Consider the following 16,461-nt stretch of genomic DNA (forward strand, 5'->3'; position numbering starts at 1 on the left):
GGTGAGAGAATTCACCAGAGACAGAGTGGGGAGCAGAACAGGCAGATGTACCGAAATACACTGCTGAGGGGAGCAGTGGGTGGGTCAGGAGAGTTCTGCCACACCATGTGGTTCAGTTTCCTGGCAGGGAATCCAGCTTGTGCTGCAGTGGCTTCGGAGAGTTTCATAATGTGGTGCTTAACTCGTTGCGCCACTGGGGAGAGCCCCATTACTTTTATTGTGCCATAAAAATGGAAATTTTTACTGTATCCATTTTTCTAATGGATCTACTTATATCCACTTAATGGTTTGGCATCTGTAATATGTATATTCAAGTTCTGTAATTTATCTCCTTGATGAAATTTATGTACTTAAATGTTTTGATCAAAAATTTTTTTCCCCCACAGAACTCAACAAAAATCCAGTGGAAGGCTTTTCAGCAGGTTTAATAGATGACAATGATCTCTACCGATGGGAAGTCCTTATTATAGGTCCTCCAGATACACTTTAGTAAGTATAATGGGATTGATAGTATAATTGTATCTTTTAATTAGTTGAATTGTAAACTATTTTGAAAAAAACTGAAGTAAAGTTCTTTTTTGAAAGAACAGGTGAAATGGCTGTGTTTGGTATCATTTGTGCTGAATGATCCATGCCTTGGGTTTTTGCATGAAACTAATCTGAAACTTACTGTTTTAAACATTTCTCACTAACTAGAATAACGTTTTTACAGGAAAGCTATTCTTAAGGTGAAGTTACACGTAAATATATTTTCCTTATATCCTCAATTAGATAGGTTTTGACCAGATTGGGAATTGAAGGAAATTCTTTGTTGAAAAGTTTCTCTTTCCTCCCGTCTCTTGTGTTTGTATTATGCCTTGAACCCCCAGAGGGAATGTAAGAGCTTTAAAGACATGGCTTTACTCTTCTTAATACTCTACTAGTTTAATTAAAGCATGTTATTAGATTGGGATATTTTCGTGTAAAATACATTGTGTAATCATAGCAGGAGTATAATGGACCAGGCGAGAAAACAACAAAAATAATGAACAACCATATACCAGAGACATTTTGCGGGGGTGGAGTGAGGAATGGGATCAAAAATGGGGGGGGGGGGGAGGGAGGGAAATGCACGGGATTATGGTGTGCCGGGATTATGGTGATGGCACACGGGTGACTTGGTGATGGGAAACCCACGGGAATTACAATTGAGATGGGGGGAAAAATGTACAAAATGATGTAAAAATGAACTTTTGTAAAGTAAAAAAAAATACATCATGTAATATCACAGTCTTAAAAAGTTTAGAAAGAACTTTCACAGTGGTCAATTTTAGTGGTTCACTAATTGGATCCCCACAGAGTATTGACAGAATCAAGATGTTCTGAACCTAAAATTAAAAAAAGGTCATCTTTTCCAAATTTCTCAAAGTGATAGTTAAGGTATAAAATCATCTATTTACTACTAGTTAAACTAATGTTATGAAGATGATAGCAAAATGTGTATCGAAGAGCAGTAGAAAAAGGTGGAGTATCTTTAAACATTTTATGTTATCATTTCTAGATTCAGTCTTGTTTTCTGTTCTAAGTGTTTGCAAACTAGACTTAATTTTTTTTTTAAGATTTATTTATTTGTACAGAACTGGGGTACAGGCCAGAGTTGCAGGGGCAGTGAGAGGATTCACCAGAGACAGAGTGGGGGGCAGAACAGACAGATCAACGAAGTACACTGCTGAGGGGAGCAGCTGGCACGTCAGGAGAGGTCTGCCCTGCCATGTGGTCACCTTAGGGGCAGGCAGGGATCGAATTCATGTGGAAGTGGCTTTCGATTGTAGTGCTGCGCTTTAACTGCTGTGCCACCAGGGAGGGCCAAAACTAACTTAAATTTACTAATAATTAATGCTCTGTAAAATGGAGCATGTATTCCTAATGTCAGTGACCAGAAAATTTCTACTTTTTTTTTAAAAGATAGATTTATTTATGCATACACCTCTGGCATAGGCCAGAGGTGCAGGGAGTTAGAGGATTCAGGAAAGACAGTGGAGAGCAAAACCGGTGTATCTGCTGAAATACACTGCTGAGAGGAGCAGTGGGTGAGACAGGAGAGGTCTGCTGTGCCATGTGCCTCACTGGCGGGGGGAATCAAACTTGTGCTGCACTGGCTGTGCATAGCTTCATAGTTCTGAGACTTTAACACCTTGTACTACCAAGGAGACCAGTTTCTATGCTTGGAAATTACCAATGTGCTTATTATATTAGTAACTTGAAGAGGTAGAAGCCACCTAGACAGTTGTTTAAGTGTTAGTGGGAGTGAATGCACAAATTTAAGTATTAATTACTGCCTCTAAAGGGAAATAGATTGAAAATGGAGAGGAGGGAGGGTAATAGGATTGAAATTAATGTGAACTTTGATGGTACCCAGATCTAATTGACCACTTAATAATTAAATCATTTAAATTAATACTGTACTTAAATTCCTTTTAGAAGTTGGTGGTATTTCATGGTGGCACAGTAGCCATCACTCAGTCACTAGAGGGCACTCCACACTCTTTACATTCACTGTAATGAATAAGGGACACATTGAACTCAAACATTCCATTTTGGCACTGATGGTTGCATGTATATTGATCATTATACTAATCTTCATTTTTTATGTAATAACTTACTCTATTAACCTTCCTAGCACTGTTAAAAATAGATTGTCAATCTATATGAAAGACAGACATCCTGGAATTGTTGTATACCTATTATACTCAGATTATAGAACAAGTAGTGTGGATAAACATCCATATCAACAGAAGTTAAAATTTCAGAAAGGAGTGATACAGGTCTTTAAAGTTTGAGACCTCCCTGGTGGTGAAGGGGTTAAAGTCTCAGCACTAGCAACCACCAGCCACTGCAGCCTGAGTTTGATTTCCCCAGCCAGGGAGCTGACCCACTGACCCACATGGGGCAGCAGACCTCTCCTGTCTTGCCTGCTGCTCTCCTGAATCCTCTCATACCCCACCAATCTCTGGCCTATACCCCAGTTCTTGCATGTATAAGTAAATATAAATAAATCTTAAATAAAGTTGGGAGAGTCATACCATGTAATTATATTATTTATATTCATGAATTGTGAATACATGGTTTTTCTTTCTTTGTTTTTTAAATTTTGTTTTAATGGGTCTCAAAATTCTGTGACAGATTTTGGTAACCTTTTATTTTTTATTCTCTTTGTTTAATCACCAGTTTGATTAAAGAAGTATGCTTTTGTTTTCACACTACTGGCAATAATTGAAAAATTTACAGAAGCTTAAGAATCTATATGTATATATTTTTTAGTACTACTTTGTGTGGGTCTAGAAAATGTAGATTTAACTAAATAAGCTCTCTGATTAGTATTACTTTAGCGTCATAAGACATATGTTTTGCAATGAAATTTTGGAGGAAATGAATCTAGTGCCAACATTGCTTAGAACATTGATCAGTGGAAGTACCACGTCACTTAACATGTAGTGCTTAAGAACATGGGCTTTCAGAAATGCCTTTGTTTAGCTCTCTAACTCTAGGGATTGAATACTCCTTAAATATTGCCTTAGCAGTTTCATTTCTAGAATAAAAACTTATGCCTAGGAAATGTTTAGGATTTTCTGTGTTCTTTCTGTTGTTTGTAATAGCTAAAAAAGAAGGAAAAAAATCAAATATTTCATCAGAATAATGGATAAATGGTGGAATATGGCTGATAAATAAACAAGAGCTAGGTATCAAACAATTTCAGAAGACAATATACAATATATCTAAATAAAGTAAATAATGGCAGATGATAGAATTTGATCGTTCTAATTTAATGCAAAAACAATAAGGGATGCCTCATGGAAGAAACTTGAATTAAGCCAGGGTTTCTTAACCTTCTCAAGAAGGTTACCTACCCCTTTTACATCACCTTGGTAATCATGCAGTTAGAATTTGTGATGAAAATTTGTAAAGAAAGATATTTTGGATTCATTAATTAATGCCTTTTTTTTTTTTTAAACTGGGGTACAGACCAGAGGTGCAGGGGTGGTGAGAGACTTCGCCACAGACCAAGTGGGGAGCAGAACAGTTAGATTGACAAAGTACATTGCTGAGGGGAGCAGTGGGCAAGACTGGAAAGGTCTGCCACACCATGTGGGTCCTCTCCCTGGCTGGGGATCGAACTCCTGTTAAGGTGGCCCTGGCTAGCTTTGTAGTGCTGCGCTTTTAACTTGATGCTTTTTAATAAATATTCATTTTGCTAATCATAATAGCATCTTCCTGTATTTGACAAATGGTGAATATGTAACATATTAGTGTTTAGTCTACAGTGGTTTTGTACCCTGTGGGTTTTTGAGTTCTTGCTAACTTGGCTATTTACTAGAAGCTTGCACCTATGAATTGGGGCTGCTTAGCTAGACTTTAAAAAAAAATGGTAGGATTTATACAGAAAAGGGGATATTATGGGGCTTACCTACAGGTGCACAACATAAGGAATAGAATGAATTATTCTGAATGGGAAGAGCATTGATAGGTATTGATAGAATGAAAATTGTATGAATTCTCAAAATAACCATATTAATTAAATTTGATAGACTTTTGAAAATTGAAAATAATTTCACAGGAAGGCAATTTATCATGATCAGGATTCCAGTCAGTTTCCAGTCAGTTAACAAAAACTTTAAGTGGACCATATCAATCAAAATTAAGGAACCTAGGAAAATGAATTTAAAGCTAGTAGAATGAAGTTTCTTGGCTATCTTCTGTATTTATGACTTTCAGACTTTTTCTTACTGCAACACATAACCAAAAATATTTTATGGCCCACTATATACATGTAAATATACACTTTCAGTGAGTAGAAATTACATGTAGACTATATAATTAAAACAAACTGATAAAAAATTTCTATTTTTTTTTAAAAACTGGTTAATGACTCATTTAATTGATTTTTGCAGCACCAGTTTAAAAAAACTAGTCCACATAATCACTATATCCTAAAGCCAGTTTTGGTATTAACTTATAAAGTTCAGTAGCATGAGTAGAAGATAACTTCTTGTATCAGTGTGATACAAGTTATTCTAGGCCCACTCCCCCTCAAGTCTGTTATTTGTCTTTATTAGATATATATATTTTTAAGATTTATTTATACACTCAGAACCTGGGTACAGGCCAGAGGTGCAGGGGTGGTAAGAGGAGACACCAGAGACAGAATGGGGAACAGAACAGGTAGATTGATGAAGTACATTGCTGAGGGGAGCAGCAGATGAGACAGGAGAGGTGTGCAGCTCCATGTGGATCACCTCCAGGGCAGGGGATCGAACTCCATTGAAGTGGCCACAGCTAGTTTGCAGTGCTGTGCTTTAACCCTTTGTGCCACCAGGGAGGTCCCAGATAATTTTATAAAAAATAATTCCATACCATAGGCATTTTGTCATTTTTCTTCCTTTCTTCCCCTAGGTGTCTATTCTGTATTCAGTCTGTTTCTTCTGTGCAAAAGGAGAAGTGTTCTTTTTCCTAGTTTGGTCCTCTATTTCCCTTACTTTCCTTGTTCTAATTTCTCAAGTCATTTTTCTAGTATTTCTAGTCTTTCTGCCAGCAACTTCCCGTCTTGCAAACAGTTTGGGTATTTTCAAATCTTCCATTTATATTGTTTTCCCATGGAGTTACTGTCTTCTTTAACTGTTAAACTTCTCAAATCCCTGTTCATTATGCTTATACTTCATCACCCTGTTTTTTCCTTTAATCCTTGTAGCCATTTTTTCCTATTACGTTTACCAAGGCTGTATTATCAAGGTTATTTAAGGTCCAGTGACATTTCCTGAGTATTCAAAAGTGCTTGCTATAATGATCTACACCCCATTTTGCTTTTATAATCAAAAAAGGTAATTGTTGCTACTTGCTTATGATTAAAAATTTAAGTTATGTTGAAATATGCAAAGCAGAAAGTATAAGATCCCATACTCCTGTGCTTCTGAGTTAACTGTTATATATCAGAGTCATGTTTCCAGACATAGTTCTGTCTTTATACAAATATACCCCCACTTTTTCTTCTTAAAGACAAATAGGCTTTTGTAGGATTAAAAAAAAATAATAGTAGGGTCCTCCCTGGTGGCGCACCGGGTTAAAGCACAGCACTAAGAAGCTTAAAGCACAGCACTAAGAAGCTTAAACCACTTCCGCATGAGTTCAATTCCCGCCTGTCCTGGAGGAGATCCACATGGAGGCAGACCTCTCCTGACTTGCCCACTGCTCCACCAGCAGTGTACTTCGTCGATCTGCCTGTTCTGCTCCCTACTCTGTCTCTGGTGAAGCCTCTCACCCTCGCATCTCTGGCCTGTACCCCAGTTCTGTATGCATAAATAAATAAATCTTTTAAAAAAAATAATAGTAGATTGCACTAGATTGCTCATATAATTCTAGTACTCACTACTGATATTTTTCCTGATGGCTTCCTCTTCCTCTGGAATGGCAGTTACTATGAAAACAGTAATTGCTAGCTTCTTGTTCTCTGTTGTATCCACAGCGAGTTGGTAACCAATTTATACTTGTCTAACGAATGAAAACTATTTAATAAGCTGATTCTCACTGTTCTGAAACAAATACAGTTACATGGTCCTTTTCTGAATGTGGATACATCAAACAAAAAAATAACAGATACATGATTTCCTGTGGTAATAAAGAAACTAAAAGAGGTCATCAGTGTAATAGAGGGACACAGTGACTAGTTAACACTGGATAATCCTGGCCCTCCCTGGTGGCACAGTGGATTAAAGCACAGCAGTGAGAAGCTAAAGCCACTTCAGCATGATCCCCACCCTGGAGGTGACCCACATGGCACAGCAGACCTCTCCTAACTCCCTGCTGCTCCCCTCAGCAGTGTACTTCATCTACCTGCCTATTCTGCTCCCCACTCTGTCTCTGGTGAATCCTCTCACCACCCTTGTACCTCTGGCCTGTACCCCAGTTACTGTATGTGTAAATAAATAAATATATATATATATTTAAACTGGATACTCAATTAAAATCTTTCCTAAGAGGTAACAGTTTAGCTGAATTCTGAATGATAAGAAGGGTGACAAAAGCATTCTAAATGGAAGGAACAGTTAGCCCCAAAGGCTCAAAACCAGGAACTTCATAGTCTTTTTTTTTTTTGTCCCATACCTGAGTTGATCTTGTTATTTTTATTGTTAATGTTTGTATTAATATTGTATACAACTTGTGTTATTGTGACAATTCTTCAAGAATCATTTCTAAGTAAATGGAAATAACTCTAGATGTGCCTTGTCTAGCATTTATTAGCCACTAAATAAATGGCTACTAAAATTAAGTAAAATAAAAAAATAAATTTCTTGGTTGCATTACCCATATATTAGGTGGCTAATACTACCTGTAGATATAGAACAATTTCAATATTCATGAGATCTGTCACTGGAACCACTATGCAAAGTCACTAAAAGAAACTCCTGAGGGACTATTATTTTGTCTACTGCTGTACTCCCAGTGCCTGACATGTAAAGATATTTGTTAAGTGATGAGTTGAATGCATGTATAGATGGGTGAATGAAAGGAAGGAAAATCAGCACATCTGTTCCCAAGCAGAGAAGAGCAAAATTTCAATAGGCTCTGAGATAGATGTTTGGTATGTACTTCCAGAATTGGGAGGAGACATACTGAAATAGAGAATGATAATTTAAAATCAACTTGGAGAAATTTGCAACCTGGCCACTTACAATGTTAAAAGCTTTCTGAATGTTGACTTAAGTACAATGAGAAGTGATAGAGCTTTCTACTACAATAATGTGATCTGATCTGGATGCCCTTTAAAAGTATTTAATTTTGCTAGCTATTTGAGAGTTTAATTATTAGTTATTAAACTGTATATTTGAGTAAGTAAACTCAATATACTTTCTTTTAATAATTGTCTGCTTAATTAATCAGAAGCTTACAGGCAAGAACTTGTTTTTGTTTTTCCAGTGAAGGTGGCGTTTTTAAGGCTCATCTCACTTTTCCAAAAGATTATCCCCTACGGCCTCCTAAAATGAAATTTATTACAGAAATCTGGCACCCAAATGGTAAGTTTTTTAGTTTTACTTTTGAAGGCTTGTTGGTGAAGTTTGCAAGGTAAATAAGAAAGAATAGTTCTCACTGAAAATGCTTTGGAATTTTTGTACTAAATAAATTATGGTCATTATTCATAATGCATTGCCTTAGAGTCCTTAGGAGAAAATGAGTTAACAGTGATCATGTGGGGGAACAAATTGTTCATTTAGTTTACAGCTTTTTGAGATTCATGACATTCCACACTAAAACACACAAAGTTGCTATTCAGAATTAATAAAGCTCTCATAACTGAGGAAACAATTTCCAAGGTAGTAGGTGACTCATTAGGTATTGAAAGAGTAGAGAAGTAATTATACCTGGATTTTTAATTTATAATCTTAGCTCTTATACCATGGGCAACTTTTAACTTTAATCTGTATTCTTAGCTGTTAAAAAGGAGAGTCCAATCTACCTCAAAGTGACATGGAAAGGTCAAATGGAATAAAGTACTATGTTTTAACCTTTGGGAAGCATATAGTAACTGCTGCACATTAAATTGTGGCATTGATTTTCTTGTCCGAAGATGTGCTACTATTTAAAATCTGCTTTGTAAGCCAAAGGTTAGACTAAATAACAATGTTTATTTATATATAGTCTCCCTGAACTTTTGGCTTATATATATTATATGGCAGAGCTTGCAAGGATCTCCCTCCCCCATTTTGACTGTGTATAATCAAGGTTGTTTTAGATTACTATCCTCATCTTCATTCTACTGTTTATGGTAAAGATTTTTGGTTACAAGGAAGAGAAATCCTTGAATTTTCCTTGAAGTAAACATGGGGTAGTAGTAAATGAAAAATGGGTCTTTCTAGAGAGTAGAATTAGTTAATGGAAAACTACAGAGAACCAAAGGAGTCATTAATGTGTCATTGCATCTAGATAGATAATAGTGATCATAAAATACACAGAGTTGTTTTTTGTTAATAGTAAGATATGACAAGATACCTCTTACAGTGTATTTATGGTAATATGTTGATGTTACATAATGTATGGACCCATGATTTGGCATCATCTACCTCTTGTTCCTTTGATATTTCTTCTGTCTTTTCCTGGGCTGATGGCAGTTTTACTGCCATAATTAAAGTACTTGATGTATAATAGGTAATTTTGGGGGTGCTTTTTTTCTAAAGAAGATATAACAATGCTCGTGAATGTTGGTTCCACCACAGAATGACTGTTATTCTGAGTAAAGCCTCTTGGAGCCTTAGTTTCCCAGACTATGAAAAAATTGAATCGGAGCACCTATGTTATGTTATGCATGGGGCTTCTCTACTATTAAGCAGGAAGATAGCAGTGACAGTATCAATTTAAAGGAAAATTGATTTTAAAAGTTTTCTTTTTAAAGAGTGACAAGACTTTTCTTTGTAGTTCACATGGTAGTAAATGCTAAAGGTTGAAATAAATCAACCGAGATCAATTTGAGAGAGGGCGTACTTTGTGAAGAATGGGTACCTGAGAGGTGATGGCGGTAGGGATGGCAAGTACAAAGGGGGCTAGACTAAGGCAGTTGAAGTCACTATGAAATGGAATGAAAGGAAAACTGAACATTGGTATATGTGCTGGGTACTGAAGATAGAAGTTTATCATGATCTATATAAAGGAAGGGTAGACCTGTGAACTTATCACTGAAACTGAGAGACAGTGGTGTTGTAGTTAATAAAGGAATGATAGATAGAAGATGGAATGTTTCCTGAACAGCATTTTATATATGGATGTCCAATGTCTTGAATTTTACTCTTTAGACTATAGGGTGAATTATAAAGTTGTATAGTAGTAGGTTTATCTTGAATAGATTGCAGTATAGGGGAAGGCTTTGAAGAAGAAGCCAGGTTTATAGCCAGGGCATTGGGGGTTTTATCAGTGGTTTGGGTAAGGGACAACGAAAGCTTGAACTAGTAAGCGTAGTGGTAGGAAGGAAGTTGCACTTCTCTCATTTGTTGACCACCAGATATGGGTGGTAATGGAGAAGTAAAACTTGAGAGTTGATGGTCATTGGCAGAATAATTTAGAGAATCAAAACTATAGTGAAATACCACTTCATCCCCTTACCCCAGGGTAATAAACAAGTAATAAAGGACAGGTAATAAACAAGTGTTGGCACCGACACAGAGAAATTAGAACCCCACATACACTACTAGCAAGAATGTTAAATGGCATAGCCCACATGATCAATTGATAGATGAACAGAAAAATAAAATAAAATGTATGTTCATACAATGTATGAAATACTGATATATGTTAAAACATGCACTAACAAAGCCTATAACAAAAGATCACACAGTGTGTAGTCCACTTGTGTGAAATGTTTAGAACAGGCAATTCTGTAGAGAAAAACCCAGCTTAGTGAGTGGTAGCTTAGAGCTTGGAGGAAGGTTGAGGGGAAACAGGAATGATTACTATTGGGTATTGGTTTTCTTTCTGGGGTGTTGAATGTATTCTGAAATTGATGGTAGTGATAGTTGTGCAACTCTGTGGACGTGCCAGAAACCATTGAATGGTGTACTTCCAATAAGTAAAATATACCTCAGTAAAGCTGTAAAAATATTATTAGCTTTGTTTTATTAAATCCTCTTGTAAATGTGCAGTGTGCATGTCAATGCTATAGGTCAATCAAGCTTGGGGTAATATTATGATATTATGAATGAGTTAATTTCCCTGGGGATGGGAAGGAATGGTTCAAACGGGAGAGTAGTATAACATCAAAAATGAGACCAAGGAGAACTAGAAAATAACTGGGAGAATATCTCAAGGACCAAGGAAAAGGAAGTATAGCACAGAAACTTGTGTCCAAGAAGGTGTCCTTAGCAGTATCGGTTGTCTTAACCAGAAAAGCTAGCTATAAATAACTAGGAGAGTATGTTCTGCAGACCACTTTGTGAGAACATGCAGTCCTGATAGGGGACAGAAGCCAGTCTCTAGCAAGATAGGAGAGAAAGACTACTCAGGTAGTAAGGAAATAGAGAAGATAGAGATAAATCATATTTTCACAGTTTTAGAATTAGGAGATAATTTGAAGGGTATATGTATTCAGGCAGTTTAACAATTAAAAGAGATACGTCATTTTTTTTGTGGTCTTTTTATTTTATTTTTAAAGATTATTTATGCATACCAAACTGGGGTACAGGCCAGAGGTGTGGGGGTAAGAGGATTCACCAGAGACAGAATGGAGAGCAGAACAGGCAGATCGACAAAGTGCATTGCTAAAGGGAGCAGCAGGCTGGACAGGAGAGGTCTACTGCGCTATGTGGATCACCTCCCTGGCCTGGAATTGAACTCGTGCTGTAGTGGCTGTGATAGCTTCATTAGTGCTGCACTTTAACTCACTGTGCCACTGTCGAGGGCCCGTGGTCTTTCTTTAGACCAAAAAAAAAAAAAAAAAAAAAGTGAATGAAAATTCTGTAAATGTAAATAAAGTTACAAATGTTATAAAAATAATAATAGTGAATATCAGTTTTTTGCTGAGAGGTGAAGACAAGAACTTGCCAGTTTCAAAAGTAATAAATGCAGAAAGTAAAATGAGAGTAAAGATAAATGACATTGTACAATTCTTAAATGGGTTTGTATATTGTATAAAGAACACTATTGGGGTATTAGATGAAAGGAAAGTTAACAGGTAAAAATTAAACAAGAGAAATTAAGAAGCAATTGGGCAAAAAGAAATTAAACACTGAATACATACATAGAGAAATAGTAAGTATGTTTCATAAAAGAGACACATGTATAACTTACAGACATGGAAAATTTTTAACCCAGAAGTATGTAAGAGATAATTAAATCAGATTTCCCTTTTGAAATTTAAAAATTACCAAAGTTAAGAAGCAATCATCATATTAACCAAAGTTAAGAAACATCATATGGTATTTATGGCTATGTAAGTTGGTTATAATCCTTTAAAATGGTATTCGGAAATAGGTATTAAGCCTGCAAACCTTATTCTAAAGTATTAAGCTAAATTTAAAAATGCTAGATTATACAGGAGAATTTGGGGCAGGAAAACAAAGTGTTAAATTATGATAATTTCTGAAAAAGGAAATTATTTTAAATTGTTTCTGATAGACTCAAACATTCAGTGTTTTCAGAGAAGTGATTTGAAAAAGTACTTATTATATGTGATAAGTGCGAAAAGATTTTATGCTATTGAAGGCTCCCAAGTGCCTGTTAGCATTCATTTCTGTATGTGTTGTGTCAGATGAGTGCCCGAAACAGTATGCATTTGGGAAGTGTTTGGCATTTGGGAAGTGTTTGTTGGTAAAGCAATGACACACAGAAATATGGTTTTTGTTACCTAGACTTTTTAACAACGGAGGAAATTATTTGAGTCACGAGCTGAAAAATAAGCTTTAAAACTATACCTATCACAATTTTGTTTGACTTTCAGTAGGACAGAAGAATGGAAAATATATAAATAATGCCAATGGCTTTTTGTGAGATTTAGCTAAAGAAAGTTTTTGCAACAAAAATTTTTATATTTTTTGAAATTTCTTCAAGTATGCTTTTTTTTTTTTTAAACCAGGGAAAATTTTACCATAAAAGACTAAGGTATTACTTGATTTCCTTAATAGGGAGGGGAGTCTTTGATGATAATAAGGGAGTTATGAATTAGGGCTTTGGTTTTATTTTGTTTAATAATTTATAGCTTAGATCTTAAATTTTATAGAAAAAATACCTCAAAATGTCATTCATGTTGATGGATTTTCACTGGTAATATGGCATGCTTTTATGAATTTGGATATAAAATTCATTTTATATCCAAGTTTGAATGGAATATTTTCCATTCCTTGAAAATATACACTTGCATTCCTGTTACTTAAGAACTATTATGATGTTAGCTCTCTTGTTTTAAGGAAGTCAATGGACCTTTGACTGTCACTAATTAAAATGAGTTAAGTTAGAAAGGAAACTAGAAATCATTACAAAGAAACTCAATTTCCAAAGTGAAAACAAGTGTAATAGTTGCCATTTATTCATTGGCATTGTGTTTATTACACATGAAGACTAAGCATTATCTATATGCTAAGTATCTTATGCACAAATGTAAAAAAGATACCTTATGTTCCTGGTAAGTTTGTCAAGTAGATCCTGTTTGGTAAAGTCTGGTCTTCTGAAAACAAATTCCATATTGGAAATTAGTTTCTCTGTATGTTTAATGTTTCTTACAGATACTGTGGGAATCAGGACCACATCTATAACACTTTATTTGTAAATAAATTATTTTAAATATAAACAACAGGAACCTTTTCTCTAATTTTGCAGTTGATAAAAATGGTGATGTATGCATTTCTATTCTTCATGAGCCTGGAGAAGATAAATATGGTTATGAAAAGCCAGAGGAACGTTGGCTCCCCATCCACACCGTGGAAACCATTATGATAAGTGTCATTTCTATGTTGGCAGACCCTAATGGAGACTCGCCTGCTAATGTTGATGCTGCGGTAAGGTGGTTGGTTACATATACACCGCCCTCCTTCCCTTTAATTAAACGCAACAACAAAATCTCTACATATATATCTCTTGTGTGTCAATCTGTATCTTATATCCATTTATCTCCTGAATCTGTAGGAAAATACATTGTAGATGTTAGTAAGCTTTACTCCTAAATAAGAACCTGTTTTTTTTTTTTTTTTTTTTTTTAAAGATTTATTTATTTGTGTATACAGAACTGGGTTACATGCCAGAGGCTCAGGGGCGGCGAGAGGCCTCACCAGAGACAGAGTGGGGAGCAGAACAGGCAGATCAACGAAGTACACTGCTAAGGGGAGCAGCGGGCGGGTCAGGAGAGGTCTGCCACACCATGTGGTCACCTCCGGGGCAGGCGTGAATCGAACTCATGTGGAAGCGGCTTTAGATTCTCAGTGCTGTGCTTTAACCCGCTGTGCCACCAGGGAGGGCCAGAACCTGTGTTTTTTTAAGAAAAAGGACACCCTCGTATAACTACCTATAGCCATACTTAGGAAAAGTTAATGTTATTTCCCCCAAGTTTTTGTTTTTAAAAATTTCATATCTACAAAAAAGGTTGCCATAGTTAAATAATAACTTCTTTACACTTGCCTGGATCAGTTATGGAAATTTTGTAATTTTTTTTGGGAACCATTTGAGAATATTTTACAGATACTCTCTTGAGTCACCCTAAAAGTTTTTGAGCACGTATCCTCTCTAAGAACAAGGGTGTTTTATGTAAGAATAGAACAAGTTAATCAGTAAGTATAATACTACTGAATGAACATATATAGTCTACACTCATATTTCACCAATATTGTTCTTTATAACTACCTTCTTGTTTCTGTTTTTGAAAATCCAGACTCTAGGGACCCACATTGTATTTTGTATTCATGCTTGTTAGTCTTTTTTAATCTAGAATATTTTCTAGTTCCTCACTTCTATCCTTTTTTGAAAAGCCTTTTGTTCTTATTTTTGGAATTTTATTAGCATATATTAAAACAAGATCACTTTTTTGATTGGGTTACTTCAAACCTCAAATGACTGGGTGAGATCTTACATATAGAAAAACCATATGTAGGTTAACCCCTGTTGAGATTTATCACTTCACAGATGGTAAACCAAAATCAAATACACAAGAATACAAATACACAAAGTATATTAACTCTTTGAGACAGCTGATTACTGAAATAGCAGATGCTACTGTGAAGTGGTTATGATGTTGTTGTTTCCTGATGGGTAGGAGATAGCCCTTAACATGAAGTCGGCATAAGCAAATGTGACTTCTAGTCTGAATACTACAATGTGTGTATTACCCCATTCCTTTTCTTAAATTCTGTCAATTCCTCTTTCTAATTTAATTTGTTTCATTCGTTTCCTTATAAGCAGTTTTGTTTACTTTTCCACTAGCTCTTCCCACTTATATTGTATACCTTTGATCATATTTTTATGCATTTTTTGCTTATTGTCCTAACATCCTAATTGATATTATTCCAGGAAATGCCTGTATTATTTTGAATTTCTCTCTCTTGGATTGCCTATATCTTGGGCTGCGAAGTAGATTAATTCAATCTGCTCCTCTGCTGCCTGCCTTTGGGTTTCCCACTGTTACCTAGCTCCTTTTTTTACTTCTAGCCTGACTTAACTCCTTTTGTTGAACTTCATCCAGAGTAGTGTTTTAGCAAGGGAATGTGAGAATTATATCTCAGCCTTAAATTATCTAAATACGCTACCTTGCTCATTATATTTGATTGGTAATTTGTTCATAGAATTATAAGGGAGAATATCAAATTTGTACAGAATTTGTCTTTTAGTATTTAGTGTTACTAATAAGAAAATTGGTATTAAGCCTACTTGAGGTGCTCTCCATTCCTTTTCTGTTAAGTCCTTTTTTTGATTCTTGGAAATTTCACATTGTTTGTAAATTGTAAATTTTTCCATCTTTTTTAATGCTGTTGAGTTAATTTATTTATGCATACAAGAACTAGGTACAGACAGGCCAGACTTGGGGGTGAGAGGATTCACTGAGGACAGAGTAGGGAGCAGAAGGATTCACTGGAGACAGAGTGGGGGGCAAAACAGGTATATTGACTGAAATACACTGCTGAGGAGAGCAGCAGGGGAGATTAGAGGTCTGCTGCACCGTCTGCGTCAGCTCCCTGTCTGGGGATCACACTCATGCTGCAGTTGCAGTGGATGGCTTCATAGTCCTGTGCTTTAAATCCTAGTGTCACCAAAGAGGCCCCAAACTCCCCTTTTTTGAACTTCTAGCTTTTGCCTAGATTACTCCCTGTGTTTTATCTTTTCCATCCAAAATAATGCTAGTTTAAATTTTTTTTTTAAGACTTGTTTATTCATACAGAACTGGGGTACAGGCCAGAGAGGCATAGGGGCGGTGAGAGGATTCACCAGAGACAGAATGGGAAGCAGAAGAGGTAGATCAGCACACTGCTGAGAGGATCAGTGGATGAGACAGGAGAGGTCTGCTGCACCATGTGGTCACTCACAGGGCTAAGGATCAAAACTCGCACTGAAGTGGCTGCGGCCAGCTTGCAGTGCAGCGTCCTTAGCCTTTGCGCCACTGGGAAGGGCCCTAGTTTTGAACTTTTATTGAGTTTTTGTTTTGACACTTTTGATTTTAATTATCTTGTTCTTTTCACCATTAATTTCTTTTTTTATAAAACATTATAACTGTTGAATGAATTTAATAACTTCAGTCTTTCTGGTTTATAATTAGATTTTAAAAAGCCAAATTTTGAAGTCTTTCTGAGGTTTAATTTTCCTTTTTATTTATTTTATATTTTAAAGTCTACTTTAGAATCCCATAGTTTTTCTAAAAAATTCTCCACTTATGAATAAGATAAGAAATGGGCATTTGGGGTCCCTCCCTGGTGGCGCAGCAAGTTAAAGCACAGCATTGCAAAGCTAGGAAGCTGGCAGAAGCCGCCTCAG

At 36.0% G+C, this 16,461-nt stretch overlaps 1 protein-coding gene across 1 annotated transcript in view; it reads left to right on the forward strand.

Moving 5' to 3' along the window:
• The window catches only part of UBE2G1 (ubiquitin-conjugating enzyme E2G 1), an 87,407-nt gene that overhangs the window by 60,121 nt on the left and 10,825 nt on the right, over positions 1 to 16,461 (forward strand). Inside the window, exons 2-4 of the mRNA XM_004684757.2 lie at positions 387 to 489; positions 7,948 to 8,045; positions 13,327 to 13,505. Of these exons, the coding sequence (XP_004684814.1) occupies positions 387 to 489; positions 7,948 to 8,045; positions 13,327 to 13,505 (380 nt within the window). The remainder of the gene's footprint in view (positions 1 to 386; positions 490 to 7,947; positions 8,046 to 13,326; positions 13,506 to 16,461) is intronic.

The sequence above is a fragment of the Condylura cristata genome, unplaced genomic scaffold (assembly GCF_000260355.1).
Source record: "Condylura cristata isolate star-nosed mole 26May11 unplaced genomic scaffold, ConCri1.0 scaffold00017, whole genome shotgun sequence".
NCBI classification, from domain to species: domain Eukaryota; kingdom Metazoa; phylum Chordata; class Mammalia; order Eulipotyphla; family Talpidae; genus Condylura; species Condylura cristata.